At 31.0% G+C, this 17,679-nt stretch overlaps 1 protein-coding gene across 1 annotated transcript in view; it reads right to left on the minus strand.

Moving 5' to 3' along the window:
* LOC142334036 (uncharacterized) overlaps nucleotides 1-4,019 on the minus strand; it is a 160,535-nt gene extending 156,516 nt beyond the window's left edge. Inside the window, exon 1 of the mRNA XM_075381701.1 lies at nucleotides 3,756-4,019. Coding sequence (XP_075237816.1) covers nucleotides 3,756-3,848 — 93 coding nt within the window. The 5' untranslated portion in view covers nucleotides 3,849-4,019. The remainder of the gene's footprint in view (nucleotides 1-3,755) is intronic.
* Nucleotides 4,020-17,679: the final 13,660 nt, after the last annotated feature.

Below are 17,679 nucleotides of genomic sequence, written 5' to 3' on the forward strand. Positions count from 1 at the left end.
ACCCCGGAAGACGGAAGTAGATTTCACCGGTGCTAAGTAAAGGATAAAAAAGATTTCCACTTCAAATTTACTCAATATGACAATGGTTTCATGTGAAAAAAAGTTTCACACGTACAAAAAGACCCATATTCTTATAATTCTAGCAACATTTTACTCATCCCTTGCCGTAAGGGTTGGTCATAACAAAAATTATTCCAGACAAAATATATAGGTAATTTTATAGGACTAATAAACACTTTAAAACGATTTGATACTGTGCCTATTAAGGGAGGTATGATTTTTTTTTTGGTCTCCGAAACCTCGCTTTTTCCACCCCTTGGGTCAATGGTTGGTGATATCAAAAAGTTTACTTAAGATAAGTTTTAGGTCCTTATATAAAGAATAGTAAGAACTTTAAAAGAATTCGTCATTTTACTTAATAAGAAAGTTATAGCGATATTTTATTTTTTTCAAAAAAGTTTCCCCCATTTCCACTTCCGTGGTCCGATTTTGTTCATTAACGAACTCGACTGAGGTTTTGGGTCGTTGCATTTTATGTATCAATTTGAAAGTTATTGGTGCAAAATTACGGCAGTCATCTTGTCCACAATAAAGTGAAATATATATATATATATATATATATATATATATATATATACAGGATGTCCCATATAAAACGCAACCAATTAATCACTCATCCATGAAATTTCAAAAGTCAACCATACTCCCCTACTCGTTACTGAAATGGACTCGTCCAACATCTGAACATCGCCGCGACGCAGTAGAACACTACCGATAGTAACAACAATGCAATCATAACCTTCAGTGTATTGCTAGAGACAATATGGTGTCTTCGCTAGATGAACGTGTTTTCATTGCCGAGTCGTACTTCAGTACGAAATCAGCGGTTGCAGTGCAATATTTGTTTCGCCATAAGTACCCAGATTATCCAGCTCCTAACAAAACATCAATATTAAAGTCAGCCGCAAAATTTAGAGAGACCGGTTCTGTTAATACCAAGGGACACAAAAGATCTGCGTCAGTGTTGAATACAGATACAGTCAATGAAATCAAAGACTGATTACTCGCCTCGCCAAATAAATCGATCAGACGTTTGTCTGCTGAAATCAAATTTGTCTAAATCGACTGTTCATCGGGCGACCAAAAATTACAATTACGACCTTATCGCATTCAAACGGTTCATCGACTTCTTGAGCCGACAAAGAAAAACGGCTACCATATTGTTAACGGTTCCGTCGATTTCTGCGCGAGGAAATTAAAGTTATGGATTCGTTATTTTTCACAGATGAAGCACGGTTTCATTTGGATGGCTACGTAAACAGCCAAAACAGTAGAATTTGGACCGCTGAAAATCCCCACGTTTATCACGAAAAACAATTACATCCGCAAAAGTTGGGCGTGTGGTGCGCGATATCGCGGAAGAAAATAATCGGTCCTACTTTTTTCGAGTACACCATTAATGCAGAACGATATCAAGATATTTTATTTCAGTTCATTGCATTCTTGGAAGAGGAACACAGATACTGCTGGCAACAACATGACGGTGCGACATCGCACTACGCAGGTTCAACTTCTGATTTCGTCGAGGAAATCTTTGGTAATCGTGTTATCGGTGGAGGCTTGTGGCCACCAAGATCTCCGGATTTGAGGCGGATTTTTTTCTACGGGGTTACCTCAAAGAAAAAGCCTACAGCAACAAACCACGAAAACTTGAACGATTGAAAATCAATATTGAACAAGCTGTATTAAATATCCAGCCACAAACTTTGAAAAAAGTTGCAAGAAACGCTGTAAAAAAAATTGAAGCTTGTATTCAAGAAGATGGCACTTCCAACATTTACTCTAAATGTAAGGTAATAATGGATGTAATAATAAAAATTACATTTACATTTACACATGCCTTTTTATTATTTCAATACCTACCAATATAAAGTTGAGTTGCGTTTTATATGGGACACCCTGTATATATATATATATATATATATATAAAAACTTTTGAATTGACGGTGGTTTTGGGGTCTGGGGGATGTGAAACGCGAAGATATGTCGACATTTTCCGGGTATCACGATACCCATTACAATAAGTAGCTTTCTTATGATATATACCTAATAAAGATTTTGTTTTTAAATTCCCGATTAATACGTATAACATATATGTACGCTTTAAATAATTCTCATTTACGCCGTTTAAATTTTTATTTACTTTTAGTAATTTCTTTTTTAAAATTATTATCTTCATTATTTATTATATTACCTTAACATTATTTCGTTTGTTTTTATTTTAAACTAACATTCCTTTCTCGAGTTCGCCCGCGTTATGTAATTATTTGCGGTCAGGCACCGCGACAGGAAACGCAAATAACCACCAATTTAAAAAATAAAAATATAAAAAATTAAATTAAATTGTAAAATTAATAAAAATTATAATAGTTTTTTATTTTACTGTTAAAAAGGGGTATGCCTTTTTTTTAGCCGGTCATGGCAAAATGTGTAGCCAGAGAGCTCTGCCCCTTGGATCTCATTACGTTCATTAAACTCATGCTTGTTAACATTTTAATGATAAATAAAAATTTGTTCAATTTATAAAAAAATATTACAATTTCTTCAGAACAACAATTTGCTCGGTACAAGACTCGAAACTTTGAGTGATCTGAAAAATACGGATTTCAGAGTCTTCCTCCTTCTTAAAAATATTAGTTATAACTTGTTACTCGTACTAAGGGTAAAAATGTATTTTTCCCGGTTCTTAGCGTTATCAGACAAAAACCAGTAGGAGGTGAACCCGTACGTAATTTTTTTTTTCGTTTTTTAATTACTTTTATGATTTTTAGTCAAATAACCGAAGGCAAGGTGTAACCAGTCGCATCGCACATGCTGTAACAGTGGCTTTGTTGGTTGAGCCAGCACGCCAGGACACCGTCAAACCCTTAAAAAAATAGAAATTAAAAAAACCCGAAAATGGTTTTTAGATATCTTTTAGATATTCTTATCTGCAAGATAAGATTACAAGCCCCAATCTAGTTACTATTTCGTTTAGTATCGTTGAAAATTGTAAAAATCAGCAATTATTTTTCAATTTTTTTTAACCTTTCTCACCATTTCAAGAGAGAATTTCGAAAAATTTATTAATTAATTTTTAGAAATTCACATAAAGATTAGATATACTAAAAATCAAATTGATATCTTCATTTGTAACCAAAATATTAAAAAAAACTAGTATCCTTTAAACTCGTAATTTCAAAAACTCCTTTCTTAGTATGCATTTAACATCGCAAAAAAAAAAACATGAATACAAATTTTTATCAATTCCGTAGTTTTTGTTGGGCGTTGATTATAAATCAATAGGAAAAGATGCTTTATAGGTCCAGATAATTATTAAATTCATTTTAATTAAATATATTTTTTATTTTAAATTTAATTATGTATTCTGTGATGCTACTCTGATTAAGATTTTACCATGGTTTCCCTTGATCCATCCAGGAAAATATTGGGGCATATTCACATTTTTAATGTGATCTATTTAATGTTGTGTTATGTAACTTAGAAAATAAAATATATATTTAATAATGATAATTAAAAAAAAAAAGATTAATTATAATTTATTTATTTTTTTACGTATTTTAAAGAATAATCAATGAGCAGATTATTATAATAACATATGGGAACATATTTAAAACAAAATATTTAAATTTAAACTATTTATAATTACCCATTAAATTATTAAAATTTAAAAATATACGCAAAAATGTACTTACGTAACCGATAGATTTGTAAGTCGGATTTGTTAATGTACCGTTTGTATTTTTAGTTTGAACCAATAACGGTTCGGATTCTTCTTTAATTGTCATCTTATTATTAAATTAAAAATAAAAGTCATTTATGAATAAGAATAAAATAATTAAAATAAAGACGTGCTATAAACAAAATAAAGGAACATACATGCGACACTCTAACGTATTAACAAACTAACACGACTCAAAACAGTTGCATAACACAAGAGACGAGACGCGCACAATAATGCCAAAAAAACACCTTCTGTATACAGACACCGTCGCGCTGGTTAGTCTACCAACTTACCTACACCATAGAGGTAGTAAACAGAGAGGTTATGAGTTCGGACGGTGAATTACTGTACAGAACATAAAATTATTATTTTAATTACAAATTTTATATTAATAATATTATTAAGGATCTGTTAAATACCTTAATACAGTTAATTATTTCTTTTAATTTGATCAAATAACTTTCATATCTTTTAAAAACTTTCTTATAATAACTTCGTAATTTCTTTATTAAGTTACATTATATTAAATTGAAATAAATATTTGAAATTATTTTCTCCTAATCTTGTTTACATGAATAATACTAAGCTTAGTTTTTACTTTTGTATCAAATAGTATATGAAATAAACGTACGAAGCACCGCGAAAATTAAAATTATGATTTTAAAAAAATAGTCTAGTGGTTAAATTCGTCATCGCAGAATCAATTGATTTTCGAAGTCCTTGTAAAGAGATTTGCTTTTATACGGATTTAAGTACAAGATACGTGGTTACCGGTGTTCTAGAGTGGTTGGGTACAATTAACTACACGTATCAGGAATGGTACCAGATCTGAATTTGCTACAAACTTATAGGCCTATAGCAGTGATTGAACTTGCCTAAACACACACCCAGATCTGGCAGTAAGATGACGAAACTGGTTGAAGTAATAATAAAACGAAATCTTTAAGGTTATGTTTTTTAATAACATATTGTAATCTGTTATTATTTTTATCGACTTCACGAAAGAATTACTTTCAGTCTAACGGATGGATTGAGGAGTGGGGGTGAAATTGAATTTTATTTACGTTTTGAGGTATGAGAAGTACGAAAATACCATTCAATTAAAATTGCAGATCTCCAAAACTACTACATTAATTTCATTGACATTTAGATATATATGCTGTAGCAGTGTATCTGAAGTTGTGCATATAAAAATTTGATGAAGATTGGTTGAGTCGATCATCAATTGCACTCAGTATTCCAAAAGCTGTGAAAACTTTGTGGCTGGAAAATCTTCAAAACAACTTAACCAATTTCATTGAAATTTAGATATACTGTAGTAATGTATCTGAAGTTGTGCATGCGAAAATTTGATGAACATTGGTCGAGTCTATCTTCAGTTAAACTCATTTAGGGTTGAGAACACACAACGAGGGTCTACTCATTATTTTTAATTATTTCATCAAATTATAGTTACAATAATTTAATTTTATTTTTTGTCTTCAGTCAATTGACTGGTTTGATGCAGCTCTCCAAGATTCCCTATCTAGTGCTAGTCGTTTCATTTCTGTATACCCCCTACATCCTACATCCCTAACAATTTGTTTTACATATTCCAAACGTTGCCTGCCTACACAATTTTTTCCTTCTACCTGTCCCTCCAATATTAAAGTGACTATTCCAGGATGCCTTATTATGTGGCCGATAAGTCTGTCTCTTCTTTTAGCTATATTTTTCCAAATGCTTCTTTCTTCATCTATTTGCCGCAACACCTCTTCATTTGTCACTTTATCCACCCATCTGATTTTTAACATTCTCCTATAGCACCGCATTTCAAAAGCTTCTAATCTTTTCTTCTCAGGTACTCCAATCATCCAAGTTTCACTTCCATATAAAGCGACAATCCAAACATATACTTTCAAAAATCTTTTCCTGACATTTAAATTATTTTAAATGTAAACAAATGATATTTCTTACTGAAGGCTCGTATCGTCTGTGCTATTTGGTGTTTTATATCACTCCTGCTTCGTCCATCTTTAGTAATTCTACTTCCCAAATAACAAAATTCTTCTACCTCCAAAATCTTTTCTCCTCCTATTTTCACATTCAGTGGTCCATCTTTGTTATTTCTACTACATTTCATTACTTTCGTTTTGTTCTTGTTTATTTTCATGCGGTAGTTCTTGTCAACCTTCTTCTTCTTCTCAACCAAAATTATTCTCAAAGTAAATAAATCTTCCCCTGAATGATTTTATCTGTTAAATTTTGATCATCTTACAAAAAAATTTTGAAAAATAATCTTTTATTTATTAATAACATTGTTACTAGATAAAACATAGTTTTTCCAAAAGGTTAAAAACATGTTAAATTAAACCTTAAAATATTTATATGAGTTTTAAAACTGGTTTCATTGTTTTTTTCAATATTTGAAAAAAAAATCCAAAAATTTTATTATTAAAGCAAAACATACATGAGGAAGTGGTAGATGTATTAAAAATTAAAACAAAAAAGTTTTAATGGTTTTCTTTTTATAATTTAGATCTCAATTAAACATTTTAAAAATAAACAAAATTAAAAGAAAAAATCAAAAGTGCGACTCATTTTTTCTTTTGGCTTGATCTACCACTTAAGCTTGAAGATTATATCTGGGAAGTGGAATTTTTAGGTTATGAAAAATGCCATACCTGACTAGGATTTGAACCAGAGACCTCCAGATCAAAGGCTAGGGGTCAATTCAAACTTAATTATATTTTTCAAAAAACAATTTTTCTTTGGTTCAGCCTTCAGGTTCAAGTACCAGTTATAAATAAATATTTCGTATGATTATTGTACAAATCTCACTTCAAAAATTTTCCAATAAAATTATTTTTATTGCAGCCAATCAGAACATTTTCTAACAGTGGTACATATATATATAATTATTATCTTTTATGACTGCACAGGATCATTTTTGTCAGTCCATTATCCAAGTTTCTTCACTGGGACTGTTTCGGCCTTGGAGCCCCTCCCAGTACTTTATCATACATTGTTGAAAATGTTCATGTGAGTGTTTTTGTTTTTGATTTTCTTGTTTAATTTTATCTTATCTGTGGTGTCTTCTGGTGTAAGGCCAATTTCCTTCAGATCCTCTCCTATTTCTCTGATCTTTCTGCATCCTGTCTTGGTGTTTTTTGAGTAGAGATTGTACTGTTTCTAAGTCTTGAATTTTGCATCTTCATCCTCATGATGTGTACAAAGAATCCTAGTCTCCTCTTACACGTGGTATCAGGATGGGTTCTTCTAACTCTTTGTACATGACAATGTCGACTGGTGGATCGGGATTTTGTCAGTGAAGATCCACCACTGCCTTTTTTATTGATGCAGGTTCTTTTGATTCTTATTTCAATTTTTATGGAAACTGCCTGTCTATGATTATACGTTCAGGTAGTAGAGTGTTTCTATTGCATAAGTGGCTTCTGGCTTTGTAACTGTGTTGTAGTTGTCTTATTTTTGTGTTTATTGATAGGCAGTTTTTATTGTAAGTGTACCAGGTTATTTTTTGAGCTTTAGCTAGTTCGTTTCTTCTTATATGGGTTAAGGTTTTTCATTTAGATTGTTATTATTTCTTTGAGGTATATATATCAGGTTACTATTTTGATTTTATTATTGATTCATGTTGGTTTTTGGGGCAAAACTTCTGTATTTTCAAATGATACTTTGAGACCAATTTTATTTGCAGTGTTTTGAAGTTCTAATATCTATGATTTAGCTTCATTGATGCAGTTTACTAGCAGTGCAAAGTCCTCGGTGTAACCAAGACAGTTTGTTTTGATTTTTTGGGTGGCATTTTTAGAGCCTTTCCCTAAATAATAATGGTGAGAGCCCATTGCCTTGGCGCAGTCCTGTTTTGATTTCACAGCTCACCTCTGAATTTTACCTTTGACTTAGTGTATGTAAGGATAATTTTTATCATGTTTATTAATTTGGTATGTAGTCTGAGGTGTCTTAGAATTTTTAGTACGTATTCTCTGTGGATCCAGTCATAACCTTTCTTGAAATCTACAAATGTAGATTTGTGTCTCACCATGTCTCTTTTCCTGTTGTAATCCATTATTATCTTGAGACTTATGAACTGGTCTGAACAACTGCTCCAGGGTCTGAAACCTTCCTGGTATTATCCTAGTTCTTTCTCGAATAGTGAACTGATCCTATTCAAGATGATTCTCGAAAGAATTTTGTATGTTGTGTTTAGGAGTGAGATTCCCCTGTAATTGTTAGGGTCAGTTTTGTTCCCTTTTTTGTGTAGCAGATAGATGAGGGCTGTTGCTGCTTTGTAATACTTCATCTCACCCAGTGCTTGGTAAACATCTTTTATTGTGGGAGGGTTGATGTTTTCTGGTGGTGTTGGCGTTTAGGAGTTCTGTTAGTTCTTCGCAATTTAGGAGTTTGTTGAATATTTAACTAGCAATGTCTTTATTGTTATTTACTGTTTTTATTCTTTATTAGTAGGGTTGGAGGTTCATATTTTTGAAGGTTTTGGAGTAGTCTCTCGACTGTATTTTATTGAAATCTTTTTCTATTGATTTCAGTGTATCTTTATGACATCTTTTTACTCTTCCTAGGGTTTAGGGATTCGGGTAGTTTATCTTCTTTGTTTTACTAGATTTTGGAAGGATGTTTCTGATTTTTGAGACTAGTGAAATAGTCATGCTTGATATCTTTTCTCCATGGTTTCGTCACATTCACTATTCCACTACTGATGTTTTTTACGGATTTTTATTGGGGCTAATTTTTTGTGATTTGTTTAAGGTTGTTGATTAAATCTTCGAGTTTATCTGTTTTATATATATATTTATATAAATCTTGGAATATACAGCAAAAGAGAGAAAGGGAATAACCATTATCTCACTATTAAAAATCTATAAATTATTATTGCTATTATATTTATTGCAATCAGCCTTATGACAAATATGGCTTATAATAAATAAAAAACTAAACTAAAAACTATCAACCCAGTAATAAACATGATATTCAGGTATAAATAACAAATTTAAAATTCTATAATACCTTTCTTATATAAATGATCATTGAGTAATAGTATTATAAGCAGTTATATACCTATTTGCAAGACAAGGAAAAGTAACAAACTGGCAGTTTAATGAACCGAGTATGATGATACTATTATTATTTCTTCTGGTGTTAAATATGAAGGATGATTACTAAGCCCATGCAAAAATAAAGACAACAAAGTTTTTTGGAAAAATTCTCTTTTACTTTATGCAATTTTATTCTCAAGATTTTTTCTCTCTCATCCTTATGAGATGGTTTATCAAAGTCTTCAAAATAGATAAACAATTTGGTAATAAATTCATCATCATTTTGTGTAAATCTCTTTCCAGCATAACACTTTTTCATATTTGGAAATAGATAGACTAAAGTCCAACAGTAGTCTAAAGGTGCTAAATCTGGTTAATAAACTAAATGCAGAATTTTGTACTGTAATTTGAACAATTTTTCCATCATAATTGCAGAAGAGTACCTGGTGCATTATTTTGGAAAAGAAGGAACTTGTTTTTTGTCAAATATGGTAATAATTTAGATGATCCAGCAAAAATTGGTTTATTCTTTCCCGGAAAGTCGATGAAGAATATGTTAAGGCTTCCAAAAGACATTTGACCATTGTCTTTCCTGCTTACAGTATGGTTTTTGTTTTCCATGAAGCAAGTACCTCGACAGCAACTCACTGTGTTTTGACAGTTCCTCAGTTTCCGTAGTAATGTATCCAGATTTCATCAGCTGTTAAAAAACTGTGCAAAAATTTCTCTCAATTACATTGAAACACACCTAAACTGTGATTAGAAAGGTTTGATCATTCATACTTTTCATCAATTGTGAGCAAGCCTGGCACCCATCTTTTTAAATAGTTTTTAGTTTCCTGGCTGTAGTTAAACAACGGTAAAGCATACAGATTGATCAAAAAAGAAATCTAAAAAATTGTTTTTTTTTGTTTTTTTTTTAAGTTTTGTATCTTAAGGAGACAACTTAAAAAAAAAAATAGTAAGTTTTAAATCACATTCAAAAAACATTTTTTAATCAGGTGTTCCCCAATTCAAAAAATCTATTTTTATCAGATGGACGCTTGTGCATATGTATTTTGGATTTTATTTGGTCTTCTAACTCTGGACCCTCTTGATTGACTTTCATCAAACTCCATAAACAATATATATTTGAGTATACTGTTAACATTCAAACAGCATGACTCTACTCTCATTTTAATTTTTAGACTTATAATATTTTTAATCTCCTGATGACAGTTTGAAGAAACTGAAAGATCTTGAGAAAATACATCTTTTTTGTTGGTAAGGTAGTTAAAAAATTTAATTATTTTTTATTACCTATATATATATAAAATACATATACATATATATATATATATATATATATATATATATATACACAAGGTGCGACAATAAAGTAATGAGACTGATGTGAAAAAAAATGTTGCTTACCGTTTTAGTCATGTTTAGTGTTGTCTCCTTCAAAGTAGTTCCCCTCTGATTGCACACACTTATTCCAGCGCTTCTGCCATTGATGGTAACATTTCTGGAACTCATCTTCTGTAATAACCTCCAAGACCCTCGTCACAGCTTTTTGGACATCTTGTGTTGTTTGAAAATGGTGTCCCTAGACCGCCATTTTGACTCTTGGAAATAGAAAAAAGTCGCACAGAGCGATATCTGGTGAATAAGGTGGCTGTGGTAGTTCTGAAATTTGTTTTGAGGTTAAAAATTGCCGTACCGACAGAGCAGTATGGGATGGCGCATTATCGTGATGCAGAATCCAATTATCAGCAATGTTGGCATGGACACGAAGAACTCGTTACGAAGTCTTTCTAAAATTTCTTTGTAGAAATATCGGTTAACTATTTGTCTAGGAGGCACCCACTCATTATGAACAATTCCCTTGGAATCGAAGAAGCACACAAGCATGCATTTCACTTTTGACTTTGATGTGCGAGCTTTTTTTGGTCTGGGTGATCCCTTTGAGCACCATTGTGTACTTTGGCGTTTTGTCTATGGATTGTATTGAAAAAACCAACCTTCATCAGCAGTGATAACACGGCTCAATAAATCCGGATTGATTTCCGTTTGCTCTAACAGATCGGCTGCCACATTTTTCTGTGTTTCTCGCTGTTGTTGTGTGAAATTTTTGGGGACCATTTTTGCACAAATCTTTCCCATACCAAGATCTTCAGTTAATGTTAGACAAACCGTTTCTCGATTGATGTTGAGTTCTTCTGCAATCATTTTCACGGATAATCAGATCGTACGATTTCACGCACCCTGGTCAAGTTAACATCTGTCCGTGAGGTTGATGGTCGTCCACTGCGGTCTTCATCTTCAACATTCGTTCTGCCTTCACTAAAAATTTTATGTCACCGAAAAACTTGAGCTCTTGACATAATCTCCTCTCCAAAAGCCTTCTGAAGCTTACCGTTAGTTGTCGTCTCGTTTTCACCCAATTTAACGCAAAAAGAAATGGCATACCGTTGCGCAATATTTTGCGGTTTCATGTCTGTGACGAGAGACACAAACACGTGTTCACTGTGTTCAAGTGACGCGGTGTGATTGAAGGCCATACTAGAGACGCTGCGCAACACATATGCGCAAAGGTTCAACCGATTTTTGCATGGGTTTTTATTTCACAACCGATCAGACCTTGAAAAAAAATAACCCTCGTACTATCTTACTTTAGCATCACTCATAATATTCATCAAAATTTGGCTGTAAAATTTGTTTTTTCCATCAAAAATCGGTTAACTCATTGTACTTCACACTTACCAGGACCACGAATTGTAGCATTCATTATAAAGAATATAAACAACTATGATTAAGAATATAAATGAAATAACTAAACTGTTGCTGCTACCAGATGAATATTGATTGAAAAAACTGAGCCACGCAAGTGCCACCTGTTTACATAGCATATATAGGACGCAAATTCAAAACAAATCTTAATTTAAAAACATGCCTCATGTGTGTATATATATATATATATATATATATATATATATATACTGTACAAACAAAATCTTTTGTATAAATCTGAGAAATAAATTACTTCTTCCTTTTATTGTCATTACAAAAAAAATATGGTAACAAGGCAGTGACAAAAAACAAATAAAAAAATAAATAAGAACTTTACAATTTATTTAATTTAAAAGAAAAAACTGTGCATAACCATGGGTGGGTTAATTATTGTTCTACTTGAAATTAGTTAATTACACTAATTAAACAATAATCAAATCTTTTATAGGCATTATATTTATTAATACTCAATATAGGCCTATAATACGAGGTCGAGTCAAAAATTATTTAACACATCTTCAAGGTTGTCATATTGTCTTCTTCGCATGCACGCTTAGAGTTAGTCATGTGTGAGAAATCTGATCTCAATCACGTGATTTGCTTTCCGGCTACTATTCTGTAAAGATGTCTGCTCCAACAGCAAGTTGTATAAATGAGGTACAATGAGCAATGAACATTGGAACACCTTCCCTACAGCCCAGATCTTGCTTCTTTGACTTTCACTTTTATTTGTTTGGGCCATTTAAGGATACTTCCCAAAGTTATTGATTTTCCACAGACTTAGATGTGCGGGAAGTGGTGTAAAAGTGCCTTTGCAACCAACTAAAAACCTTTTTCTTGGCAGGAGTATGCAAGGTCCAAAATGCTAAATGATATAGAAAAATTATGTAATGTTTACATGTTGAAAAAGTAGGGTTTATATACAAAAGTAGGGACTTTTGTATAAATAAATTGTAGAAAGATAATTTATATCGATTTATTTAGATAGATAATTTTTGACTCACCCTCGCATAATAATAAATTTGGTCTAACAGCAGTCGATTGAATTTAATTTGTAATTTACATAAATATAATTAAAAAAAAAAAAAAATATATAACACCTAAAAATACTTTATTAATATTATTGTTATAATACATAGAATAACTTCAAAATATATAAAACAGAAATATAAATAAACTTTTGCATTTCATTTTGTTCATTTAATGTACACATTTCTTAAGAACATTTTAATTCATTTTATGAATGAAAAATAATTGACATAATCTAAGAAAAAAAAAAAAAAAAATTAATGATATTCACAGATATACAGTTTGAAAAATATTCACTTTTATTCTCTTAAAATAAAATTTTCCTTTTAACCCTAGAACCAATATTAGCAAATTCAAAACAAACAGAATGTACGAAACAGAATTTCAAGTGGTAAATTTTAAAAAAGAAAAAATAATACCACTACTAAAAGAAGGAAAATCCTAAGTTTTTTCTTTTTTAATTTAATAATTTATTATTTTCCAATTAGTAAAAATTATAATTATTTTATTTTACAATTTAAAAACAAAATTATAACTAATATGCTAATTTCAACTTGATAAAATGCCTCATGCCAACCATACAGAAAACTACTAAATTATGACTATCATACACATGAATATTAAATCACATCTAACTCTAAAATGCATACTGACTCCAAATGGAATCATCATTTTGCACATGAAACACCATTTCAATATGATTCCATTTGAAGTCTTTATGCAGTTAAACAAGCTATTGTGGATTCTTTTTCACACAGTTATTAACTTAAAGTCACAGAGTGCAGCACTTTACAGATAATATATCTTGTTCATGTCATCACAACCTCTCAGTTATAGCAATATGCCAAATTACTTATCTAATATCATTTTTAGATTTGCTTAAATTAAATTCTTTCTTATGTTTGTTTAATTCAGTATTCTACGATTAATTTATTAACAACCATAATCTCATGAAATCCTGACATTTATTTCAAAGAAAAATTTTTGTTCTTGCATCGTTCCGTTATATATTTTTCTAAGTTTATCAGATATTACACGATGTGGTTACAGTAGTCCATTGTATTTTTTTTAATTGCAGAAGAAAGTGTAAAAAATGATGATTTTGATGGGCCAGGAATGTCAATTCCTGACATCATGTACGCCTAAATCAGAAAGTACAGGTACTACTAATTATAACTGTAATCAAGCCTCCTGTTCAAAAGTAATTAACAACCGTATTCTGGACAGTGAATTTCTAGGGCAGAGTTGGTAAACAACTTGTTCTTAGCAGCAGTGAAGCAGACGACACAGATAAAGACGAAATTTTTATACCGCAAGGAAAAAGTTCAGATTCAGAATTAATATCAAGAGGAAGTTGTTTTAACAAGCCAAAAATTGTAAGAGTAGTAAGAAAACATGACGGAAACCCACAGGAATGGTCGGTTAACAAATGGAAGGCTTAACGTGTGGCTGGAAAAGAATATATTAATAAGGGAAAAGCAATTCCTGCTAAAATTCTGAAACTACGTATATATGCAAATTTAAGTATTATGAAAAAATTACAGAAAATATGAGGTCGGCATATTTAATGAATACTGGGATGATAGAAAAAATTTAGGTCAATTTGTCGCTTCTTGTTAGAAGTTAAACCCATAAAAAATCATCGGAAAGAGATGACAGCAACCGTAAACTAATACTCTGATTTACGAATTTATCATAAATAATGAAAAAATAAAAGTATGCAGATTAATGTTCTTGAATACACTTTCTATTTCAAACAGAGTGATCATAAATGCTATTAAAAAAAAGGAAAGAAGGGGGAATTACGGATCCAGATTTACGAGGGAAGAGATGTCCAGCAAATAAGAGTCCACAAGAGGTTTTTGACTTAGTACATCAAATTAAAGCCGTTATTGTAGAGAATATACAGGAAAGAAATTTCTAGAACCAGGACTTTCTATTGCTGAAATGCACAGATTGTTATTTGTATTTCTGCAATGACAATAATGCTGACAAAAAAGATATTGCAAACTACTGGTCGTACGGTAAGATAATATACTTGATAAGAAATTTAATTTATTGTTTAAACCTTTAGAATAGGATATTTGTGATACCTACAATACTTTTGTAGCACAGTTAAAGTGTGCAACTCCATTAGAAGAAAGAGAAAAAATAAAAACCGATCATCAACATCATCTCCAAGAAGCAGAGACTGATATGCTCTAAAATAAAACTGACACTACTTCTTTAAAGAAAAACCAAAACCTTAAAGTCCTGACTGGATATCTTACACCTCCTCTCTGTACTAGTATTCTAAGCTTTTATAAACAAAAGATATAGACATTTAACTGCACTATTTATGATTCTAGTGATGGTTCAGCTAATCGCATTATATGGAATGATTTGAAAGCAGGCCGAGGAGTGAATGAAATTGCATCTACAATAATAAAGTGGGCTGATGAAATAATTCTGATGTCTAGATTTAATTTTGTAATCTTTGGACATCAGGATCTTACAGACATGAAGTTACAGTCTTACTGACGTATAAATTATTTTTTATTTCTTGACGACCAACTATTATGAACATAACAATTTTATTTTAAACATAATTATACATATGACATATCAATTTTGAATTAACATCTTATAAGAAATCCCTAATGATGGAATAGGGACACTGAAAGTACTTGGAAATATAATTGAAAATTGTTGGTAAGTGGAACTTTATACAATACTGATGTTAAATAACTTTATGGAGTGATAATTGCTTTGAGCAAAATAAAAACATCAGTCTATTATTTGCTTTTTCTGGATTTTGAACAAACACAAATCAATCAACGTTATAAACCAGAAATTTCTTCTAAACGGACATACGCGCATAGAGGCTAATGATATCCATGGAGTCATAGAGAGGAAAAGGAAACATACAAAGCGACTAAGTATTTCAACCCCTTGGGAGTGGCAACAGTTTATTCGCCAGAGTTCCAATAACTATACTGTTTACAACATAGAAATATATGATTTCAAAAAGCTTGAGACTTTGTATTCGCAAAAGACAAAACAACAAGAAACTTGGGAATAAACTGTAACAGAAAAGTAAACACGTAAACTCCTTTTGTTTACAGAAAGCAAGATGTAAATAAACATCCATTATTACTCATCTACAAGTCAGAAAGGAAAAAAAATTGGTATCCTTTATGTTAAAGAAAAATCTGAGGATAATGAGTTAAGAGAAGTTAATTTGATAAGAAAATCTACAGGAATTATTTAATTTCCTGAATCATTGGATACCATCTCTGACACAACGAAATAAATTTCAATCCAAAAATATAACCTGATGTCATTTTTACAGTTTTTGCCAAGTAAATGTCATAATTTAAAAAAAAAATCTACATCACGCCACAAGTACTTGAGACATCCCACTAGATGATGATAAAGATGACACAAATTTATTATACTAACAAATCTTTTTCCTTAATATTATTATGTTATAAGTTTTCTTAAATAACGTTTTTCGTCTTTGTAAAAAAAGGCACGTTATTGTTTTTAAGCTGTTATAAAACGCAATCTTATAGGAATAAGATTTTTTTTTAAATCTGACAATATTTTCATAAGTATATTGAAATATTTAATTTTTGTTTAACTTATTTTTTATAATTATTGGATTAAGTATATTTTTATTTTCGATTTTTGGTTAATTTTTTTCTATTTAGAGCTAATTTTTTTGTTATTCTATTTTTGTAAAAATGATGTTATAATGATTATTATAATTTTTTTTTTTAGATGTATCATTACAATAACAGGTAGTTTTTAATAACATATCTTTTTATAGTCTACAATAACTACATTCCGGTATATTCATTTGTTTAAAATTTAAATAAAATCGTATTAAGTCTTTTTAAAGGGAAGTTAGAAAAAGTACAACCATCAACTAGTACCAATCGACAGTCAATGTTACCTTCCATTCCTGAGACTTATACTTCTGAAAGACAGGTAGGTGTACCTAATTTAAAGATCTTAAACTTAAAACAACTGTTTTATGGAAAAAAAGGCACCTTGGAAAATTATGTTTCCTTTAAAAGAGATACATTTCTTATCCGAAGGAATATTAAATTTAATCACTTTGATTTTATCTGTTGATTTAATTTCTGGGCATCTTTGTACACTACACAACTAAACCCACCTAAACCAGTTGATGCCAGTGTGAATGATATAAAGAAATACTTATATTTGCCTTTTACACTCGGTTATGACAACAAAAATGTACAATATTATTGGTATCCTGCAGTTGAGATTAATACGATTAAAGAAACTATACGTGTAAATAAAATTGAGCAGCTCAAAAGATTTCTACATTTCAGTAATAATTCATGCAATAATCAAACTTTTTAAATTCAGGACTGTTTTGGATTATGTGATAACAAAATTCAAAAGCAGTCCCTTAGAAGAAGATTTAAATATTGACGAGCATATGTGTGCCATTAAAGCATGTCATCATTTAAAATATATATGCCTGACAAACCGCACAAATATTTATTTTATGTGATATGTCAGGCTTTGCATATAATTTTGAAATATATTGCAGCTAACAGAACAGTACATGTCAAGACGATGAGCCTGATTTGGGTGCCAGCAGCAATGTTATGGTTTGCTTGCTTGACCTCTTCAAAGGTTTACAATTCCCAGGTTTACTTTGACAAGTACTATATGTGGTATATATATATATATGCCCTGGGAACTGTGGACTGTGGAACGAAATAGGATTATCGACTGTAAATCCACAGATGAAAAAGCCATTACACAACTAGAAACAGATGCAATCATTGAACACGTATAGGGACTATGATGATACCTAAATATCCAATCTGTTGTGGTATGACAATAAACCTGTTATATTACTAAGACCTCACTATGTCTGATAAATGAATTGGTACACAAAGTCCATCATGCGACTAGAACTGTGCGTCTCAACTAAATAGATACAGACACCTCCCGGATGTAAAATTATGCGAAAAAGAAGTTCGTGGCAGTTATCACCAGATTACAGACAATATAACTATA

This window comes from Lycorma delicatula, chromosome 13 (assembly GCF_047948215.1).
Source record: "Lycorma delicatula isolate Av1 chromosome 13, ASM4794821v1, whole genome shotgun sequence".
Classification (NCBI taxonomy): domain Eukaryota; kingdom Metazoa; phylum Arthropoda; class Insecta; order Hemiptera; family Fulgoridae; genus Lycorma; species Lycorma delicatula.